The sequence below is a fragment of the Microtus oregoni genome, unplaced genomic scaffold, assembly GCF_018167655.1.
Source record: "Microtus oregoni isolate MIOR12 unplaced genomic scaffold, Mior012 000028F_ref0000031, whole genome shotgun sequence".
Lineage (NCBI taxonomy): Eukaryota > Metazoa > Chordata > Mammalia > Rodentia > Cricetidae > Microtus > Microtus oregoni.
This window is the reverse complement of record NW_024543087.1, coordinates 96,259-118,368: the sequence shown is the minus strand read 5'-3', so window position 1 is coordinate 118,368 and position 22,110 is coordinate 96,259. Positions and strand designations below refer to the sequence as shown.

The window sequence follows — 22,110 nt, the reverse complement described above, 5'->3', positions numbered from 1 at the left end:
ATTCAGTGAACCCGACTTTAAGAATTTTACAGGAATAAAAACTCTTTGGAGCCCAGAAGACAGAAAGATGTTCCTGTTTTTAGAGGTCTCAGGTTCTCTCCAGGAGCTGCAGAACTCCTCCTGCATGGACAGATGAGTGCATGGCAGAACTGCTTTATGGCTGATCTCAGTGACTCACCATAATGCTGGGAAAACAGCCTATAGGCCACTGAGTATTGAGGCAGGTCCCTTGGGAGTTGCAGAGAGACATTCTGTGACAGTCACAGAAATGTTTTAATTTGGTGTAAAGCTCCACAAAAGACTTTGACCAGTCTATTGTGTTTTCCATGCATATTACTGGAGTATACACAGCACGAGGTGTCAGGAGAGGGCTGAGCATGCCTACATTTTGACAAGAATGGTGTGAGGGACAGAGAGTAGGACTGTGAGTCCCACAGCTGGGGTTGAACTGCTCACAAATCAGCATCTCTTTGAGCACCAGTGTCATTCACTGTAGAAGGCATCATGTAGTGGGTGCTGATGGTGTCAGTGCTGATTACCTTGATGCTGTGGTTACTGCCATTCATCTTTGGAACAACCTCAAACACTTAGTGGTTAAACACTGCTTTCCTCTCTGTGTGCCTCAAATTTAACGTCAGGTATTCTGGACATAACTAAAGTTGGAAAGTGGTGTGGTAAGTCCTTCTGTATATGTGTTGCTTTTATTGGTTAATGAGTAAAGAAGCTGGCTTGGCCTATGGTAGGGCAGAGTACAGCTAGGTGGGGAAAACTAAACTGAATGCTGGGAGAAAGAAGGCAGAGGTGCGAGATGCCGCGTAGTCACCCAGGACAGACCAGTTGGAACCTTGCCGGTAAGCCATAGCCATGTGGATGAATAGAAATGGATTAAATTAGGATGTAAGAGCTAGCCAATAAGAAGCTAGAACTAATAGGCCAAGCAGCAAATTAATACAGTTTCTGTGTGGTTATTTCTGGAGTCTGGGTGGCCAGGAAATGAGCAAACAGCCTCCTACTGCAGGAAAGTATTAATATTTTTAGAATACTAGCACAGCAGATCCTCTCATGCAACCCAAATATTAGATAATGTTATCCAGCATCCAATTCTCGGCATTCTAATTGACAGATTACTATGATCAATTTAAAAAATACATATTTGTCCTTAATCTTTTCTTTTATCATTCAAAATATTTCTCCTAGAATTTACAATGATTACTGTTTGTTTTTACTGAATAAATGCATAAATTGTATAATGTCAGAATCAATTGAAATTTATTTCCTGCCTTATATCTCTTAAAGGATATCAAAAATACATTTAAAATGTTCAAAACTGTTAGATGGACATGAACATTCACCTTTTTAAATAAATGTGTATTTGAAGCACAATTAGAACTTGAAGCCTGCCTCTAGGACAATACTTACCCATTGTGATTTGGAAATATTTACTTACATATCTTCTCTTAAATGGTGATTGAATAATCAGGTATTATTTTTGTTTTATTTTGTTTCTATTCTTGATATCTCTCATAATCTGACATACAAGCACTCAATATCATTTTCTGTATAGTAACAGTAAAAGGAGGGGCACCAAGGGACCCATTTCCCCACAATCATAAGTTAAACATATGAAATATCCTCCTTCTCTGTCCCTCCTTTCCCATCTCCTGATCCACCAGGGGTTCCCGAGAATGCACTGTCAACCTGGGAACCTTAGTGTCCTTAGAGTTGATACTTCAAAGTTAGAATGAAGTCATTCTCCCTGTCTCAGTTAAAGGCAAGGAAGGACTCTTCTACAATCAGGATTAAAAAAAAAACCTATAAATCTCTCTAAAATGAAATAATCCACCCTCTGACCCAGCTGTTCTCCAGAGTGCTTGTGACTTCTGGACCAGGTGATGGTTATACAAAGTCATTGACTCTAGCACTGTTTCAGCAGCTAAAATGGAAACAAATGGTGTATTTCCTATCAAAGACCTTATTGTAATAATCTTTCTACTAAAGTATGGATCTGTGTTTACCTAGAGGGAAGGGCCAAAACTCTAACTTTCTAATGTTAATGATGCTAAATCACCTTGAATTCGCTGGCTTGTCATAACAGAAATCCATTATAGTTTAGTTTTGAAGATCAAGAATCCAAATTCTGTTTCACTAGTATGGCAAACTGTATATAACTGACCCCCATAAGCTCACAGGGAGTGGCATTTTTAGCAGATGTGGCTTTGTTGGAGTCAGTGTGGCCTTGTTAAAGGAAGTGTGTCAGTGTGGAGGCAGAATTTGAGGTCTCATATATGCTCAGGTCACACCCAGTGTCTCAGTTCTCTTTCTTATGACTGCAGGATCAATAAATAGCTCCTTCTCCACTGTCTGCTCATTCTCCAGCACCATGTTTGCCTTCACACTGCCATTTCCCAACATGATGCTGATTGACTCAGCCTCTGAAACTGTAAGCCAGACATTAAATGTTTTTTTTTATAAGAGTTGCCGTGGTCATAGTGTCTCTTTACAGCAATAGGAACCCTAGCTAAGACAACTAGGCAACCATATAGGAATCATAGAGGTTTGCTGCTCAGGAGCCTTCTGTCTTTTCTTATATTTTTGAGAGCTTGCCTGGCATTCATTCCCATTTTTTTCTATCAACTCATCACTCCAGCCCTGAACTTTATCTATTACACACTTTTCCCTACTCTCGCTCTTCTACCTCCTTTTTATCCAGATCCTTGTTAGGTGTGGGGCCTATACTATGCTATGTTATGCTGTACTGTAAGAGTTTGGGGGCAGTAGGCCACATTGTTTGTGCAGTCAGGAAGATGAGAGATAAAGACTGGTGCTCAATTTTCTTTCCTTTTTCCAGCCTGTGACTGTACCTCTCCAATGGCTTTGCTCAACTGAAGGTTGTAATTTTCCTCTGTATTTAAAATCCTTCTGGCAAAACACTAACATATCCTTATTTGTATTTCTACGGTGATTCTAAATCTACTCAAGTTGAAAATGAATATTAATTAAAGAAGACTTTAATATCTTTTTTCTTCAATAGTGCATTCATTCAGAACAAAAACTTCAGATGTAAGAGAAGCATCAGATTTAAGAAAAGATTTTACTAATTTAAAGAACACTTTTTTACTACAGCTGCAGAACAGACAGCAGAATTCTTTTTTTACATATATATGTTTGTGATGTATTTACATTTTGCTTGCACGTGTGGGATTGCATGTGTACATATATACATGTGCATGTAGAAGCCAGAGATAGACATTGTATGTATGGGATTGCGTGTGCACATATATACATGTGTGTGTAGAAGCTAGAGATAGACATTGTATGTATGGGATTGCGTGTGCACATATATACATGTGCGTGTAGAAGCTAGAGATAGACATTGTATGTATGGGATTGCATGTGCACATATATACATGTGCGTGTAGAAGCTAGAGATAGACATTGTATGTATGGGATTGCATGTGCACATATATACATGTGCGTGTAGAAGCTAGAGATAGACATTGGCATTTTCCTCAATCACACTCTACATTATTTACTGAGCCACAGTCTCTTGATAAGCCCAGGGCTCATAATTAGGCTAGTCTAGCTAGCCAATTTGCCCATGGATTACTTGTCCCTACCTCTTATGAGCTGCCACAGCAGGCTGGTCACCAAACACATACAGCATTTATATAAATTTTGGAGAACAAAATTCTGGTTTCATTTTTGCATGGCAAATAGTTCATTCACTGAAGAATCTACCCAATATTTCATTTCTTTTGGAAATAATATCTAACTCTTTTGTCCAGCCTAGTCTTGAACTAGTCATCCCCTGTTTTAACTCTGCTAGTGATAAGATTTAGAAGCACATGTCCTTATACTTAGCTACATATTTACCCCTGTAGCTTAGACATTATAAAATCACAAGCAAGCTTTAGACATTCAGAGTCACTGAAATAATATCATGTACCTCTTTGACTATTATGAAAACAAACTTAAAGTTGAGAATAATCACTACAACAACAAAATATTCAGAGAAAAATGCAAGCAGATCTCTGTAAATTCACATGTATAAACACCTGATTTTTTGACAAAGAAGCTAAAATTATAAAATGAAAAAAAAGAAAGCATCTTCAACAAATGATACTGGCATGACTGGATAGCGACATGTAGAAGAATAAAAGTAGACCCATATTTATCTCCATGCACAAAACTCAAGTCCAAATGATAAAAAAACTCAATGTTAAACCAACCACACTGAACCTCACAGAAGAGAAAGTGGGAAGTAACCTGGAACACATAGACACAGGAGACCACTTCCTAAATATAACTCCAGTAGCACAGATACTGAGAGAAATAATTAATTAATGGGACCTCTTGAAACTGAGAAGCTTCTGTACTGCAAAGGACATGGTCAATAAGAAAAAATGGCAGCCTACAGAATGGAAAAGGATCTTTTCCAACCTCACATCTGATGGAGGATTGATCTCCAAAATATACAAAGAACTCAAGAAACTAGATGTTAAAAGAACAAAAAAATTCAATTAAAAAATTAGACTACATACCTAAATAGAGAACTCTTAACAGAAGAATCTCAAAAAGCCATAAGCCACTTAAGGAAATGCTCAATATCCTTAGCCATCAGAGAAATGCACATCAAAACAACTCCGATATACCATCTTAGACCTGTCAGAATGGCCAAGATCCAAAATGACTGATAAAAACTTGTGCTGGAGAGGATGTGGAGTAAGGGCAATACTACCTCATTGCTGGTGGGAGTGCAAGCTTGTACAATTGCTTTGGAAATCAGTATGGCAATCTCCCAGAAAATTAGGAATTGTTCTATTTCAAGACCCAGAAATACCACTCTTAGGCATATACCCAAAGGATGCTCAATCATACTACAATGACATTTTCTTAACCATGTTCATTGCATAATTTGTAATATTATTTGTAATAGCCAGACCTGGAAACAATCTTGATGCTTCTCAACTGAAGAATGGATAAGGAAAATGTGGTACATTTACACAATGGAGTACTACTCAGTAGTTAAAAAAATGGCATTTTGAAATTTGCAGACACATGGATAGAATTATAAAAAGACATACTGAGTGAGATAATCCAGACCCAGAAAGACAAATATAATATGTACTCACTCATAAGTGGCTTTTAGATATAAAGCAAAGAATAACCAGCCTACAGTCTATAACCTCAGTAAACCTAGACAACAAAGAAAACTCTAAGAGAGAAATACATGAATCTGCCTAGAATGGAGAAAAAGACAAGATTTCCTAAGTCAACTGGGAGCATGGGTATGGGCAGAGGGTGAGAGTGAAAGGGGAGAAAGGAGGAAGGAAGGGGCGTGGGGAATATATATATATATGTGTGTGTGTGTGTGTGTGTGTGTATCAATTAAAAGCAATAAGATATAAAAATATTTCAAAGTCAAGTGCCTATGAGCCTGAGATAGATAGTAAAGGAACAGATAACTCCAAGGTTACTATTAGGAAAAATGGTAGAATGATACAAATTAAAAGAGTTCATGTAAAAAAAATCTATTGGAATATGATCTAGTGGTGTAGGAGGGTCTTCTTCCTATGTGTTTCTTTCATTGGTTAAATGAAAAGACTGCCTTGGCTTTTTGATAGGACAGCAACTTAGATAGGCAGAGTAGACAAAACAGAATGCTGGGAGAAAGAAGGCAGAGGCAGAGAGCTGTCTGCTATGAAGCTGCCAGGTAAGACATGCTGAATCTTTCACAGTAAGCCACGAGCTCGTGGTGACATACAGAGTATTAGAAATGGGTTGAATCAAGATGTGAGAGTTAGCCAGTAAGAGGCTAGAACTAATGGGCCAGTCAGTGTTTAAATGAATACAATTTGTGTGTTGTTATTTTGGGGTATAAGCTAGCCAGGGAGCTGGGTGGTGGGAAGTAACCCACCGCTCCTTTTACTACAGAGTGGTAACGAACTCCATGTAAAGCCTGAGAGGGCTTGAAAAGAAATTCTAAACACACACACACACACACACACACACACACACACACACACACACAGAGTTTAACACAGCTTTTTGCTGCTTGCTAGGGTGTGCTGCAGAGAGATTTCCTAACTCATCAACTGTACCAAAAAAAATCCATGCAGTTTTAAAACACTGTTTCCTGGGCCCTGCCTGAGCCCTGGCACTGGTGCAAACTCTGGCTATGTTGTATTTGTGGGCCTGGGTGTTTGTGTGTCCACTCGGGATTGGGAGGAAAGTAGCTGAGACCATGCCCGTGGATTCCCTGTGGATTCCTTCTAGACCAATATGGTATGGTATACCATGCCCTTCTGAAAGGTCACTGTGAACACCTTCAGAAAATTACTGCACTCAACTGCCAGCTGAGATGAACCTAGCACACAGGTTATACCATGAAAGACCTAAATAACAGTGACTCCATACAGCACAAAGCAGTTTGGAGAGAAAAAATAATGCCAATATTCCCAAATATTGTTTATAAATGTTCTTTTACATTTAAAGGGGGATATGATATAGATATGAATAATTTACATTGGTATAAAGTTTGCTTTGTTGATATAAATTTAAGGTCAATCTTGTTATATGCATATTTCTAATCTTGATTAAGGTATTGTGATTGAGTAGTTCACTTAAAAGTGTAATGTATAATTAGAAAATATAGGTTGTTAATGGATAATCATCTATAATAGTCAAGTTTGTAGTCATGTTAGATTTTCTAGATGTGCATAGATATATTTCAGATAGGCATTCTTCATATCTTTCAAAGACTATAGAATATGGCATTTAATGTTTTAATAACTTAGGGCTTTTCATGACAATGAGACATGTCTGCTCCTGGCAGCACCAATCTATTTCAAGAGGAAGATGGGCGTGGAAGAGGCTCCTTATGGAGTTGGTTAGCCATTTTGGCAAGAAACTGCTCTTGCCTGGACTGTTGCATAAACTGGACACAAAGAACCTGCAGAGAGAGGACTGCTAAACTTGCCTAAAGGTGAGATGATCTTTCGGGGTTCCTGATTCATGAAAGAGTCTGCAAAGACATTCTGCAGGATACAAAAGAAAGTGACTGAACTGTCTTTGAAATGTCCTGCTTCATGGAAGAGTCTGCTGGATACTACGGGCCTGAAGGCTGAAGATGGATGCCTCAATGGTACAAAAGAATTTTGGGTGACTGTCCAGACAGCGAGATGTCTCTGTCATTTCTAGAGTTTTGGAAATTGCTCACTTCTTGTTTACTTAGGTAATATTATATCTTTCTGGAGTCTTTGATGGAGTTGAAGAATAAATAGATGGATATAGTTTTCCATTGTTATGATAAAAGGTAAAATAAATCTAAATATTGTAATTGTAATTTTTGCTTGATAACTTTTATTATATGTAATTTTATTATGTTTTAGTGAAATCCTTTCTTTTAACAGAAAAAGGAGAAATGGTGTAGGAGGGTCTTCTTCATTGGTTAAATAAAAAGATTGCCTTGGCCTTTGGATAGGACAGCAGCTTAGGTGGAGTAGACAGAACAGAATGCCTGGAGAAAGGAGGCAGAGGCAGAGAGCCGTCTGCCATGAAGCTGCCATGTCAGACATGGTGAATCTTTCCCAGTAAGCCATGAGCTCGTGGTGACATACAGATTATTAGAAATGGGTTGAATCAAGATGTGAGAGTTAGCCAGGCTAGAACTAATGGGCCAGGCAGTGTTTAAATGAATACAATTTGTGTGTTGTTATTTTGGGGTATAAGCTAGCCAGGGAGCTGGGCGGCGGGAAGCAGCCAACCGCTCCTTTTACTATAATCTAGTACACAGGGGGAGCTTAAAATGTACTGTTAGTAAGTATGTTATTAAAATTTTCTTTTCCTCAAAAAAATAAATACTCTCTATATTCTAGGATATCTTAATACTTCTTTTCCAGTCGGTGTTACTTTTTGGTGAGGTTTAGGTAGTACAGCCCTTTCAGAGAAAGTATGTCAAGAAAGTGAGCTTTGATATTAAAAAGACTTGTCACACTTCCAGTTTATTTTCTATATTTCATGCTCTCCACCAAGGATGTGAGCTCTTAGCTCCCTGATCTGCCTTCCAAGCTTCTCAGACTTGATGGACTCATATGCTGCTGGAACAGTAAGACCATATTACCCCCTTTTTTCTATATATTGTTTTCATCGTGCTTTGTTGTCATGTTAACAGATAGTAACTAATACCACTCCATCCCTCCTAACTTACACTTAGGCCTTCTGCTTCTTGTGTATGTAGATGGCAGAGGCACCAATTGCCAGTAGCAGCTTGGGTCCAAGGAGCACCGCTACAAGGATTTCAGCAGTATCTGATGTCTTCAGTTCTGGAAATCAAGTGGTAGGAGGAACAGAGAGGGCACAAGGAGTTTATCATCAGAGACCTTTACCTGAGACATTTGTGCACTCCCAAGCCCATCAAAATTCTGAGGAGTTTGAATCTCTGCCCTATCCCAGCTTCAATACTTCAAAGAAAAAGATGCAGTAAAGAGATTTCTAGTTTTCCAATGGTTCTACCACAAGTCACCAAGTTGCCCTTCTAGAAAGATTGGGTAAGAATTTGTACTCAATGCCACATATCACTTATTTTTTATGAACAAAAGTTTCCAAAAAAGAAGCTGAACTTCAAACTATACCTTTTGTAATTATTATTAACTGTTTGGAATTTAATGAATTGGAGAGTTTGGCATGTTGCAAGTCCAGAGCCAAATTATCTGGGGTCATATTCAACCCTCTTAATAGCCATATCTTTCTTTCCTCTGTACTTGACATAACAGCTTTGTGAGAATTCAATTAATTTGAATGTATAAGCAGAATATTAGTTTTCCTTTATAATGTGTTAACTTAGCAAATTCCACCAGCCAAGATTCCAAGGGTGTCATTAGATGACGTCTGAAACCTCTACCAGGGTTCTCTGCTTTATTGTAACCCACCTCTTCCGTGTTTCCATCAATGCAATGCAAAGGTGTATTAACTTATGGCTTTCTTTGTTTTGTTCCTGCAAAAATTGCTTAAAAGTTCTTTTACAGTGACTTTTAAGGTGACCTAAATCTGTGTTCCTGGGCCTTGATCACTCATATTTTGATCTAGAATGAACTATTGTGGTTTAAGGATTACTATTTACTCTTCATTGTGGAAGCTGATCTGTAGGTAGGCTCACAAGGTTAGTGGGATTCAGAGAAGCTTTTCACTGCTGGTATTTAGGATGATCCCTGGAACACTGTCCTTGGACAAAACAGGCTCAGTCTCTCAGTTGCTCAGCAATAGCTTTGACAGTACATGCACACAAAGATGGTCCATTGGAAGAAAGATAGTTGACACAATACCTTGTTTATATAAAAACATCCTGAAAGAAATCCAGATTTGTGTCATAATGGAGCCTGGTGAATTGGCAAACAGCCTGATCAAAGCACTTGCTGAAAACATGCAGATGAAGGATCAAGACTCTATAAATGAGTCTATGAGAATAGATGTCATGGTTTGGTGCCTCAGCCATTATACAACCCATATCCACCCCAGTGTAGATGCCTTCTAAATTTTTTCTCTTGTTCAGGAAGTGGTGTTTGTAATTTAGAAATTAATCAAAGGTTAAAATTTAGTTTTAGGAATAGAAATAGGCTGACTGGGTTGTACATTGGTTATAGTAATTGCCTAACATGTAAGGTTAGTTGGGTTCCTAGGTTCAATACCTAGCACAACAGCTACTACAACAACAACAATAACAACAACAGCAACAACAAACACTTTAGTAACCATTGCCTATAATATTAATACTAGCAAGATGTAAATAAAAGAATCATATGTGTGAGTATTACTAGCCCAGGTTTCCTGTGACACTCTCTATAATAGGTAGTTGTAAATGTCTACTACCTCAAGCTAAACTTTCTTAGGAAGAACATTTCTGCTAAGGAATTGTATAGATATGGCTGACCTGTTAGTGTTATCTGTGGCAGATTATCTTGATTGTTAGTTGAGATGGTAAAGACCACTATGAGTGTGTGTGTGTGTGTGTGTGTGTGTGTGGCACCATTTCATTAGACATAGGGTTCTACACCATGTAAGAAGAGTGAAGAAAGGTAGGTGAGTATCACACAGCAGATAATTATGGTTACATTTGTTTTTCTGCTTTTGACTGTGGGTATGATGTTTGAGTTCTTGAATTGAGTTTCCTTATGTATCCTGGAATTACAAAATAAACAACACATTTTTTTACCTGAGTTTAAAATAAAACTATAACATTTCCTGAAAACACAAACAAACAAACAATAACAAAGATAACACAAACAAGAATGAAATGGTTTTGATGGGGCCGTAGGAAGAAGCAGATACCCAACTTAATGCAGCAGATTTTAATTATGAATTCTATTGCCTCTTCCCTCCTCTTCATCCTGAAAGAATTCTCAGTGGCCATCCCATGACTCAGCTCTCTGAGGAGTTGCTGTGTCTTTTCTTGTCTATGCATGGTGTAGGAGGTCCTTCTGTCTATGTGTTGCTTTCATTGGTTGAATAAAGAAAGTGCCTTGGCCTTTTGATAGGGCAGAATTTAGGAAGGTGAAGACAGAACTGAATTCTGGGAGAAAGAAAGCAGAGCGAGAGAACCGCCATGGAACTGCCAGAATCAGACATGCTGAATCTTTCCTGGTAAGTCACGACCTCATGGTAATATACAGATTACTAGAAATGGGTTAAATCAAGATGTGAGAGTTAGTCAATAAGAGGCTAGAGATAATGGGCCAGGCAGTGTTTAAATTAATATACTTTCTGTGTGATTATTTCAGGTGTAAGCTAGCAGGGCAGCAGGGATGACAAGCAGCCCATTGCTCCTGTTACACCTGCTCTATGATCTCGTGGATTTCTCAGCTACACCTCCCGTTTCATACCTGGTTTGATATCCACAGTGTTCTGGAAATGTCTGCCTTCCTACATTCACCATAGAATATTTCCTTGGAATTCTGACAGGAGATCTGTTGGAATTACATTCAAGAGATAGCATAGGACACTGAGCGAGGAGCCAGATATTCATAGGAAGGTGTAAAATGGAATGGAGACAGGGAAGGTACTGAAAAGGAAGAAAAAGATGAACATGATATAACAAATGTTAGGGAAAAAAGTCAACAGGTAAGATTCTAGAGTAAGATGATGCCTTCCTGTCTCACTTATTTAATATCTGTGAATGTTAGCACATAAATGGAAAAATGCATGAGACCCATGAGAAGTTGGCAATGATAACTCACTTTAATTTCTACTTAGTTTGTAGATATTAGGATTATCATGCAATAATCAAAATGCTACCTTTGATATTCAAAAAACAGGAAAAATTTACAAACAGCCAAGAAGTTTGGGTAGAGACCTTACCAGACATGATGCTAATACCTTGTTCCCTCTGATGTGCACTGACCATCACAGTGTGAGTTGTTATTTCCTGTGGCTGTTGATCATGCTGAACTTGGCAGGTGAGTATTATGTCCTCTTCATAAGCAGACACATTCACTATGTGCCAGCTGGTCCAGCTGTTGGTTCCATCCTTGTTTACAGTGAATGTAGAAGGGTCTTCTATCTGGGATATATTTCCATTCTCTATCCAGGTCAACCGAAGCTTCGAAGGATAGAACTTATTCACCTGGCAGGTGACACCTATCATATTCCATATCACTGATGGCTGCTCACCGATCTCCAGGGTGGGTGAAACTGAAACAATATAATCAAAAGCTGAAACTTCAAAGCCTAAGTAGAGAAAGACCCTAGAAGAGAAGCTGAAGTATGGAGGAACCATTCTCATTGCAAGTTCATCATGGGGACAGGTTGATTATTTGTGCCAGAGGAGAGCCCCCAAACATAGCTCCTGTCACACAGGTGCACAGGGTGTCACAATAAGTGAAGTAAATTAGCACAACTCCCAGGTGCACTGAGAAAGCAGTAACAAAAGTAAAATGGATGAAAATGCCAGGAATTAGTATGTGGCTCCTAATCAGTACAACCGAAATTAAAATAAATACAGTTTCTGTTATGTGATGGTTGCAGTCTATGATTCTCCTGTGTGGTATGCATGAATGCTTCCTGGGAACTATGGACCAAACTATTCTAAAAGAATGAGAGCGTGAGCTCGTTTCAGAGTCATTTACCTAGAACGATGTCAGATAATTTGGCAGTTTCACGAAGCTGGTCTCCTTGCAAGGTGACATGGGCCACCTCACAGGTGATCTGAGAGTGGGCATCCCCAGCACTCAGCACGACATGGGTTGTGCTGGAGATACTGTAGGAGATGCTTTCTCCTTTGGGGTCCACAGTAGTTTGGAAGTGAGAGAGCTCGTTTCTGTCTTTGAACCACTTCAATGTGATGTTCCGAGGGTAGAAACCATGGGACTTGCATGTGTAGTTTACTGTCTGCCCAGGAGCAACTCTGGCTGCAGGGCCCAAGACCACAGGAGGAGACGGTTTAGCTGCAAAGGAGCATATAGACGAGGGTGTGATTGTGATGGCCACCACTGTTGACATAACATTGTGAGGAACCTTCATATACATTATCCCCATTGTCATTGTTTGTTGTGGTGCCTGGGATCAATACCAGAGCTTCAGCCATACTAAGAACCTGCTCTACTCCATGGTGATGTAGACACAGACATTAACTATTTATCCTTTTTTCTTTGTTTTTTTTTGTTTGTTTGTTTTTTGGACAGGATTTGTCCTTCTGTTGTGTCCTGTGTTCTTTGGTCTCCATAGTTTAGCAAAGATCCCCACCAGTAAATGAGGAAGGGCAAAGCCTGATGGAATTCTCAGTCTGGACAAAGGAAGGCAATTATCAATGTATTTTATATTCTCCATCATCTGTTCTGCCGGCTTACTCTGGAAATTTAGGGAAAATATTTTTAGATTTATATTTGTAGTAACTGAGGAAATAACATGACAGAGGGGCCACAAAGCTGGAACCCTTCCTACTTCTCCCAGTCATTTGTTTTTTACTTCTTTTATCTACACACTAATAGATCTCATCTGTGCCAAGCCTGAATTTAACATTGAGAGCTCACTAGTCTGTATCTCTAAATGGGCTTCAGTCAGACTTAGTTTGAGGTTGAAAACAGTGATTACCATCTGCAGAAAAAGCTAAAGGTGGTTCATGTCCTCATTGTTAATCATAAAAGACACAGACAAACAGAAGCTTGTTGAACAGACAGTAACACTCCCTGGTTGAAAACATACATTTGAGTGAACTAGTGGAAGGAAGGCAGTGTGCTGTGCAGATGTCCTGTGCTGAGGTTAGTATGCGTAACAGGCTGCATTTGGAAATATCATACACATTTGTATTTCTACATATGTGGTTCCTCAAATGTGCATCAAACCAGGAATGTAATCAAGTGTCTTTAAAGTCAATCTACCTAAGCATGAGCATGCCTGATGTCCCTCTAGGTTTGAGGGACCAGTCACTATTTATCATGAGTTTCTGCCCATCTTGACATTGTTCAGTTTCCAGTGACCAACCCTTTGGTGGGATTAATACCAAATTGCATATGGGTGGACAATTTACACAGGCCAAATGACAAAACTCATCTCACCCCAATAGGTGATTAATTTGAATCTCAATCTTTATCTAATGAGCATCAATGTCCCCTTCCATAAAAACTGAACAAAAATATCACCATAAAAATGAAAATGAAAATAGAATCCTTTGCGTAAGTATATGTTTGCAAATCCTACGTATCAAGGCAGCTGTTACTAGATGTGAGATCATATATTTACTCTTTGACACTGTAAGCTGTAGCAAAATCCATAAAGACATAAAATGGCATGCCTCTAGATTGTTCCTGCCTCTACTCTGAAAAACCTATGTAAGGAGCAGAGCCTCTATACTAGTAATTCTCAACCTTTCTAACCCTGCAACTTTTAACACAGTTCCTCATGCGGTGGTGACCATCAACCATAAAATTATTTTTGTTACTGCTTCATAACTGTAATTTTACTACTTTTGTAAATCATAATGCAAATATCTGATATGAGAATGTTGTAAAAGTTCTTTTTAACCAGCAGATGGTTTGTGAACCATAGGCTGAGAAACACTGTTCTGTACCCTGACATCCTCCTCTTTCTTAGGGATCTTCTTACTAAGTTGGCCAGTGGCTTTTACAGCACATTCAGGACTGCAAGTACTTCCTCCAGAAGGATTAGTTATATAGAGCAGACGGCCATGAGATAGTTGAAGGACACAACTCAGCAACATACTGTGTCATTAAGGTAGAGTTCTCAGTGAAAGAGAGAAATGTCAGACCTCAGAAATTGTTCTTCTGTAGTCCTGTGCAATATATGAGAGTTGTGCCCTGAGATTAGAGTTGAACAGCATTCTTCCCTGGTTGGATCTCCTCCCTGAGAAATATCCCAGGCACGTTACGTGGGCTTTAGGGTATTGTGAGCAGTGTGGTGGGTACTGCTATTCTGAAGCATGAGGGATGGTTCTGCCTCAGCTTGGTGATGTAACAGGTCCATTAAGGGACTAATCACAAATATCTCCTGTTGTTTTTAAAAATGTATCTGAGGAAATTTTAAACCCAAGCTGCATATTAGAACATTCTGGAGACACTTAATATTTCAGATGGTCCCATATCGGGCTAAATAAAGAAACGTGGATCTTAGATTTATCTGTTTCCCACATTATTCCAAAGACAAATTGTGATGCACCATGCCTGTCTACTCTCTATGCGCCGCCATACCATTCCCGAGCCGGACAAGGGGCTGGAGATTGAGACACACAAAGACAGACAGAGAGATGAGAGACAGAGACACGGGTCATCCTTGAGGCCAGAATGCCCCAAGAATGCCCCCTTTATTGTGTTCAGGGGCAGCTTATATAGAGATAGCCACTCCCCAGCCAAACGCACCAGAAACCATTTTCCTGCCATCAGGAACTCCTGAGGGTCTGGTGCCTAGAGCAGCTGTAGGCACTCAGATCAGGGGAAAACAAGTTGTTTCAGGAGCTGGGAATTCACAGCTCCCAACAAGAAAAGTGAAGCCAAGTTGAGAATCACTAACCTCCTACCCCCAAATTAATTGGTAACTAAGGCCTGGAGAGGGAAAGTAAGAATTCAAGGTCACATGACTTCTGAGTAATAAAGCTCACATTGACAAAACATTTCCTACAAGTCAGGAGTTTCTCTTAGTGTGTTATATGACTTCACTCCTTCAGTATAGCAGGCCTATATACTGTGCTAGTTGGGAGAGTCTGCCAAGTGAGTCCCGTCTGTGGAGTGTTGACTTCACTCCTTCAGTATAGCAAGTCTCTATACTGTGCTAGTTGGGAGAGTCTGTTAAGTGAGCCCCCCCCCCCCCGCCCCATGGAGAGTTGCCCTGGGCACACATGAGAGAGGAGAGTGCTGGGATGCATATTGGGATGCCTATGCAGACACTGTCTCAGTCCTCTCCCTTGCAGACCAATGCACTCTAGCTGCCTTGGGATGTCACTGATATCACCATCTAGAATGTGTCCATAACATTGACCAGGGAACATGGCTGTTGTCATCCAGAAAGTGATGACATTTCCTCCTGATGCTAGTTTCTCAGTAAGTTTCGGGGTAGTCATAGAACCCTGGAAAAGTGGGTGTAGGTATCCATGTTCTACAGAAGGGTAAACTGCCATTCAAATCCAGTAAGTTATCCAAGTTGTACAATGATGATGCCACTTGGATTCTGGGGTGCTGCTTTGCCGTGTGATATACAGTGGGCCCGGCATCTCCCTCTAAAGGATCTGTGATCATCACCATGCCACAGATGAGGACCTGCTGTGTCTCAGAGGTCATTTCTGTGTCTCACTTTCATTTACCACAACAAAGTAACTGTTCCCATTTCTGTAATTCTGTCTCTACCTCTTCGTCTCTAAAAATCCTACTTGAGGAATTCTTCATCTCTAAGAATCCTACATGAGGAATTCTAGCCAAAATCCCGGTTCCAGATAACTCCAGAAAGGAGGCTCTTTTCCAAGTGACTCCTATACAACCTGCTTTTCTCCTTATTTCATGGATAGACCACATTTTCAAGACTGGACACAAGAGGCAGGTATGTACTATGCTTCTGCTGTTCAGAAAGAATAAGCTATGTAGGAGGAATGCCATGTGTGCTGTGTTACTCTATGAGGCAGGGTAATTTAGTCAAACTTGACTCTTTCTCACCTGCTCAACACTCATGAGACCTCTTTGAACCTCGGGAAGAAGTGACCTGTCCCCTATAGTACATGTTTAGGTAGAAAACGACATAACAGACATGCAACACATAGCACACTCTGCTATTTCATTTCCCTCTTTTCATCCACTTTCTCATCAAGGGAGTCCTGAGGGACAATGACATGTCAGATAAGTCTAGTCTCAGTGGAAGCCTGTGGATTGTACATTGACTGAGCCACTTGCTGGTTGTGGTTGTCCAGGCATTGCATTACCTAGAACATTAGTGTCTTTATTTATGGCATCTATAGTTTCAGGATAGTCATTCCTCTTGTCTCTCTCTATTGGCGGGTTGTGGGAACACTTCCTATACCATACCCAGGTAGGAAAATGGTAGCATCCTTATGAACTAATTCACCTTCAAATGCAGCAGGTCTCCTTCAGAGGGCATGACCTTGTTGCCTGGACTGTTGGTATATAAGTTCCTTCACTGTAGCACTGCTTTAGTGGCAATGAATTGAGACAAATGAAGCATTCATGATCTGGGATCTTTATTAGTTTGTCTCTAGCTGCTGGACTGTGAAGCTTTGTTTACACAGGGAACAGTTCTCACTTTAATATGGAGTGATAGTATGGCCACATTGGTGTAACTTTTCTACCACTACTATTAGCATCTGATGTGAGGAACATCTTGAAATCTTGGGGAACCGATGATAAATGGAAATTATAGTTGAGTTTGAAATATTCTGACTCAGCCTCTCATATGTACCAGGCTGCTATATGGAGATGGCATTCCTTGTTTAGACTGTAAGAATCTGGCCTGGAGTCAGATGTACGTTCAAGGACAGATCCCAGCATCAGCTGGCTATGTAATCATGGACAGGGCACTGGAAAACTGGGTTCACATCTCCAACAGGGATGGACTGAATGATCTTCATGCTATAAAATTGCCAGAATCAAGACTAAGAAATAAGACTTCAGGCTTCTGTCAGGAAGTTCAAAGTGAATGCCCTGATGCCTATGCTGGTGATTGGAGATCGTCTACATGGAGATCAACTCCAGGACTTAACTCTACATTGCCTAGAACCTTCAGTGCCTGTGCAAGTAGGATTCAAAATGTTTCCAGAGAGACCCAAGACAAAGATGTAAACCAGGGGTGAGAAATTCCACAGTGAATGTGGGCACATACCAAACTCAGTGTGCTGTGGACAAAGAACAAGTAAGACAACCATACTGTGCCCTGGGTGTGTCCCTTTTTGCCTTGATTTTATTTTCCTCTTGGGGAAAGAGCTCATGCTTGCCTGCTTCTTGCTATCTGTTTGACATCTAGAATGGAACCTAGCATACACTAAGTCCAGGTTGTCTGGCAGAAAGAGAAGACTTAATTGGGTGAGGTAAGACACTCTGGAGGCAGTAGGCCAGGTTTGTCGCTGTCCCTGAACAGGCACCAGCTGTCTTTATGTAGCCACTAGATAGGGACAGATCGAGAAGCGTAGGTATTGTGAGGCAGACAAGGGTATGGGTTTACCCCAATTTACCAGAAATGGCACTGCTAGCCCATAGCATGTCCTCTCCTCAGTTTCCTTGGCCTACAGTTGGGTAAAGTCACCCTATGAGCATTAGGGTCACAGGCTTGATTCTTCATTGTGATCACAGCATCTTGGACACATTTTGACCTGTTGGAGATATGAGGGATGTAGGGATAAGTCCTGCCCCTTAAGGGGCGTATTCGCCTCGGGCTAATGTCTGCCTATAAATTTGGCGAGCAAGCTCCGAGCTTGTCGCTTCTGGCTTCTGCTTTCCTGGTCTCCGCGGGAACGGTGGTTCTGTAAGTCTATTTCTACATTAAAGCTATATATATATTTTTACACTCTGTCTGCATTCATTTACGCCGTTACATTTTGGCGTCCAACATCGGGCTATTTTGCCCTCGACTCAAGCGGGTAGCCCGCTAGCTAACACAGCACCCTCCCCGGTGCTGTTTTTCAGTTCGTGACTCCGGCCCCAGTGCCGAGTCCGAGACACACTCAGCAACACAGGCCCATTCTGCCTGCCTTGGCTAAGTTTTGCAGCGGAACCCCACTGCCTGAATTAGCAGAAGCTCAAGTAATTGTGGTTTTGCAACAAAAGCTGCCACAGCGTCAGATTTGGTCTGTTACAAAGTGACTTGGCCGGTTGTGGTGGCCCACACCGGTAGGATTTGCTGAAGGAGGCAGAGGCAGGAGGATCACAAGTTTGAGGCCGGCCAGGCAGTGGTAGAGCACGCCTTTAATCCCAGCACTTGGGAAGCAGAGGCAGGCAGATCTCTGTGAGTTTGAGGCCTGCCAGGCCTTGGTAGTGCACGCCTTCAATCCCAGCACTTGGGAGGCAGAGACAGGCGGATCTCTGTGAGTTCAAGGCCAGCCTGGTCTACAAGAGCTAGTTCTAGGACAGGCTCCAAAAACACAGAGACCACCACTGGCAGGAACCGATCATTGCAGGTAAAAAAAATTTTCTTTTATAAATAAAATGTCTGAACACATTACTGTTCAAGAATTTAATGATTTTTTTAATTGTACCATGTGGGAGATTTTACAAGAGGTGTCTATCACCCCACATATATGGATCCTTCTGGGATTCGTAGTTTTCATTGGCACCAAATGGTTTGATAATAGAAATATGATAAAGTCTTTACGAGACGAATCCAGGATTCTTAAGGTAGAGATTGAACGCTTAAAAACAATTGAGAATGACAACAATCTTCTCAAGAATCAGTCTGAAGTTCTCCAGGCTGATAACAATCTTCTCAAGAATCAGGTTGAAGTTCTCCAGACTGATAACAATCTTTTCGAGAATCGGTTTGAAGTTCTCCAGGCTGATAACAATCTTCTCAAGAATCAGGTTGAAGTTCTTCAGGCTGATGTTAAGGAGAAATTCATTACTATGGAAGAGGGAACAGCTGATCTGGACCATAAGATTCAGTCCCTTTCTGTAGGAAATGAAACATTAACTGAGAGAATCAAAACTGCTGAATGTGACAATCGGATTTTGTCTAAAGCTTATGACAGATTGACGGAAAGATTGTCAATACAAGAAGGCACGGTTTATGCCATAAAAATTATGTCCAAAGATGAGATGTTATCTCTAACGGACAAACTTCATACATTAGAATCCTCAATGAAGGCTTTGGAACATAATTCTGGACAGGAGATTCAGACATTGCAGAAGGCAATGGTGAATAGAATTGAAAAGATTGAGGAATTTCTAAATTCTGATGAAGAAGAGCAAAGGGTAGAAAGGAAAATTTTAACTACATCTGTGGGTAAGTCTCTCCGGGACAATTTCCACAAAGCTCTACCTACAGCTCTACCTGCCTTTCCAGTAATAACAACAGAGAAGGTGATTGGTTCCAAAAACCCTAGGGTCATCAAGGAGGATACATGGGAGCCTGTGCGTATGAATGATCTCAAGGAAATAAAACAGGCTGTCATGACTTTTGGGATGCAAGCCTCTTTTGTTAAAGAGATGCTAAAATCTTGGGCCACAACAAGCAGAGCAACCCCCTCAGACTGGCTCCAGCTGAGCTCTGCGGTACTCGAGAGTGGACCGCAATTGAAATGGAAATGCTTATTCAGGCAAGAGGCTAGACTCTTAGAACAGCAGGAAAAAGCGAAGGGAATTGACATTTCCCTAGATCAAATTCTAGGTGAAGGGCCCTTTTCCGATCCTCAGGAACAAGCTAATTTGGATGAAAACACACTCTCCATGTGTACTACAGCAGCCTTAAGGGCTTGGGACAGGGTACAAGACCCAGGACAGAGAATGGAATCATTTGTCAGAGTTAAACAGGGTCAGAGAGAACCCTTTAGTGACTTTTTACAAAGATTAACTAAGGCTGTACAAATAGGGATATCTGACCCAGAAGCAAGACGTATAATGATTGAGTCTTTGGCTTATGAAAATGCAAATGTGGAATGCAAAAGGATTTTGGGTCCTTTAAAGCTCAGATCAGCGCCGTTGGAAGAATGGGTCTTGCATACACTCAATGTTGATACATTTGATTATGGCACTGAAGCATGGGTAGAAGAAGAAATTTCCAATGGTAAAAGGAGACACCAGAATACCAAATGTTTTAATTGTGGCAAAATGGGTCATATGAAAAGGAATTGTAGACAACGGATTTACAGAAATAATAATAATAATAATAATAACAATAATGCATCTTTCAGAAATAATAATAATAATAATAATGCAACTTCTAGAAATAACAGAAATAGGAGGACTCAGCCTTCAGGTTTATGTAGAAGATGTGGAAAGGGCAGACATTGGACGAATGAATGCAGGTCTACAAGAGATAGACAAGGCAACCTGATACAGTCGGGAAACGTGAGAGGGGGGGCCTCACAGGCCCCCATGGCAAACATGGTTCAGTCATATCCAGTTTCTGCAGAGAACGTGCCTCATCAGGACAATTAGGAAGCCCCATGCCTACTGTTACAAGCAATAATGATCAGAAAGATAAGTTACGTGTGTTTTGGCAAACTTCTATAAATGATCAAAGACCTAAACTGAGAGTGTGTGTAAATGGCATTTTTATTACTGGCCTACTGGACACAGGTGCTGATGTAAGTATCATTACCCCAGAATCTTGGCATCCGTGTTGGCCTCTTCAGAATGTAAATGTTCAGCTCCTGGGAATTGGAACCCTATCTCGAGTAAGGCAGAGCACGAGATGGGTTGAATGTATAGGGCCAGAGGGACAAATAGGAAAATTAAAGCCATATGTAGCCAATATCGCAATGAATTTATGGGGTCGTGACCTATTACAACAATGGAATACCGAAATTAACATTCCTGCTAAATCTAGAGCCTATATTTCTGAGAATAATATTAAAAGATATTACAAACGGAGAAAACCGGCCATTCGGGCTGTACAAGAACAAGCAATTGATGTCCCTTCAGAGATACCAACAGCCTTGCCTCTAAAATGGTTGACTGAGAAACCAATATGGACAAAGCAATGGCCTTTAGCTGAGGAAAAGTTACAGGCTTTAGAACAGCTGGTACAAGAACAATTAGATGCTGGACATATAGAAGAATCTACCAGCCCTTGGAATTCTCCTGTATTTGTGGTTAAGAAAAAAACAGGTAAATGGAGAATGGTGACAGATCTCAGGGCCATCAACAAGGTTATTCAACCTATGGGCCCTCTGCAATCTGGAATTCCTTTGCCCTCTTTATTACCAAAAGGATGGCCTCTCATAGTTATTGATTTAAAGGATTGTTTTTTCACTATACCTTTGCAAAAAGAAGATAGAGAAAAATTTGCCTTCACAGTGCCTACTTATAACAATTCTCAACCTTCGAGGAGGTACCACTGGACCGTCCTCCCCCAGGGTATGTTAAATAGCCCCTCCCTGTGCCAATATTTTGTGAACCAACCATTGCAAATAATACGCAAGAAATTTCCCAAATCTATAGTATACCATTACATGGACGACATCTTGTTATCCGATTCAAACATGGATACCTTGAACAGACTGTTTGAAGAAATAAAGATACTTTTACCTAAATGGGGATTGCAAATCGCTCCTGAAAAGATTCAGAAGGGAGATTCTGTTAATTATTTAGGTTATAAAATAGGTCTGCAAAAAATTAAGACACAAAAAGCACAAATTAGGAGAGATCGCCTACGGACTCTTAATGACTTTCAAAGACTGTTAGGAGATATTTCCAGTCTACGACCAGCTATTGGAATAACACCTGATCTAATAATTCATTTGAACAAAACCTTGGATGGTGATAAAGATTTAAACAGTCCCAGAGAATTAACAGCTGAAGCAGAAAAGGAACTGACAATGATTGAGGAAAAATTACAACAGGCACATGTGGACAGGGTGAATCCAGAGCTCGATTGTATTCTCGTCATACTACCATCAAAAATTTCTCCTACAGGAATTTTAATGCAGAGAGATGATATTATTTTGGAATGGAT

General features: G+C 40.4%; 1 protein-coding gene across 1 annotated transcript in view; it reads right to left on the bottom strand.

Moving 5' to 3' along the window:
• Positions 1 to 8,211: 8,211 nt before the first annotated feature.
• Positions 8,212 to 22,110, bottom strand: part of LOC121464512 (signal-regulatory protein beta-1-like) — a 31,753-nt gene continuing 17,854 nt past the window's right edge. The window contains exons 3-5 of the mRNA XM_041677544.1: positions 12,120 to 12,437; positions 11,371 to 11,685; positions 8,212 to 8,324 (exon numbers count right to left, since the gene is read on the bottom strand). Of these exons, the coding sequence (XP_041533478.1) occupies positions 8,212 to 8,324; positions 11,371 to 11,685; positions 12,120 to 12,437 (746 nt within the window). The remainder of the gene's footprint in view (positions 8,325 to 11,370; positions 11,686 to 12,119; positions 12,438 to 22,110) is intronic.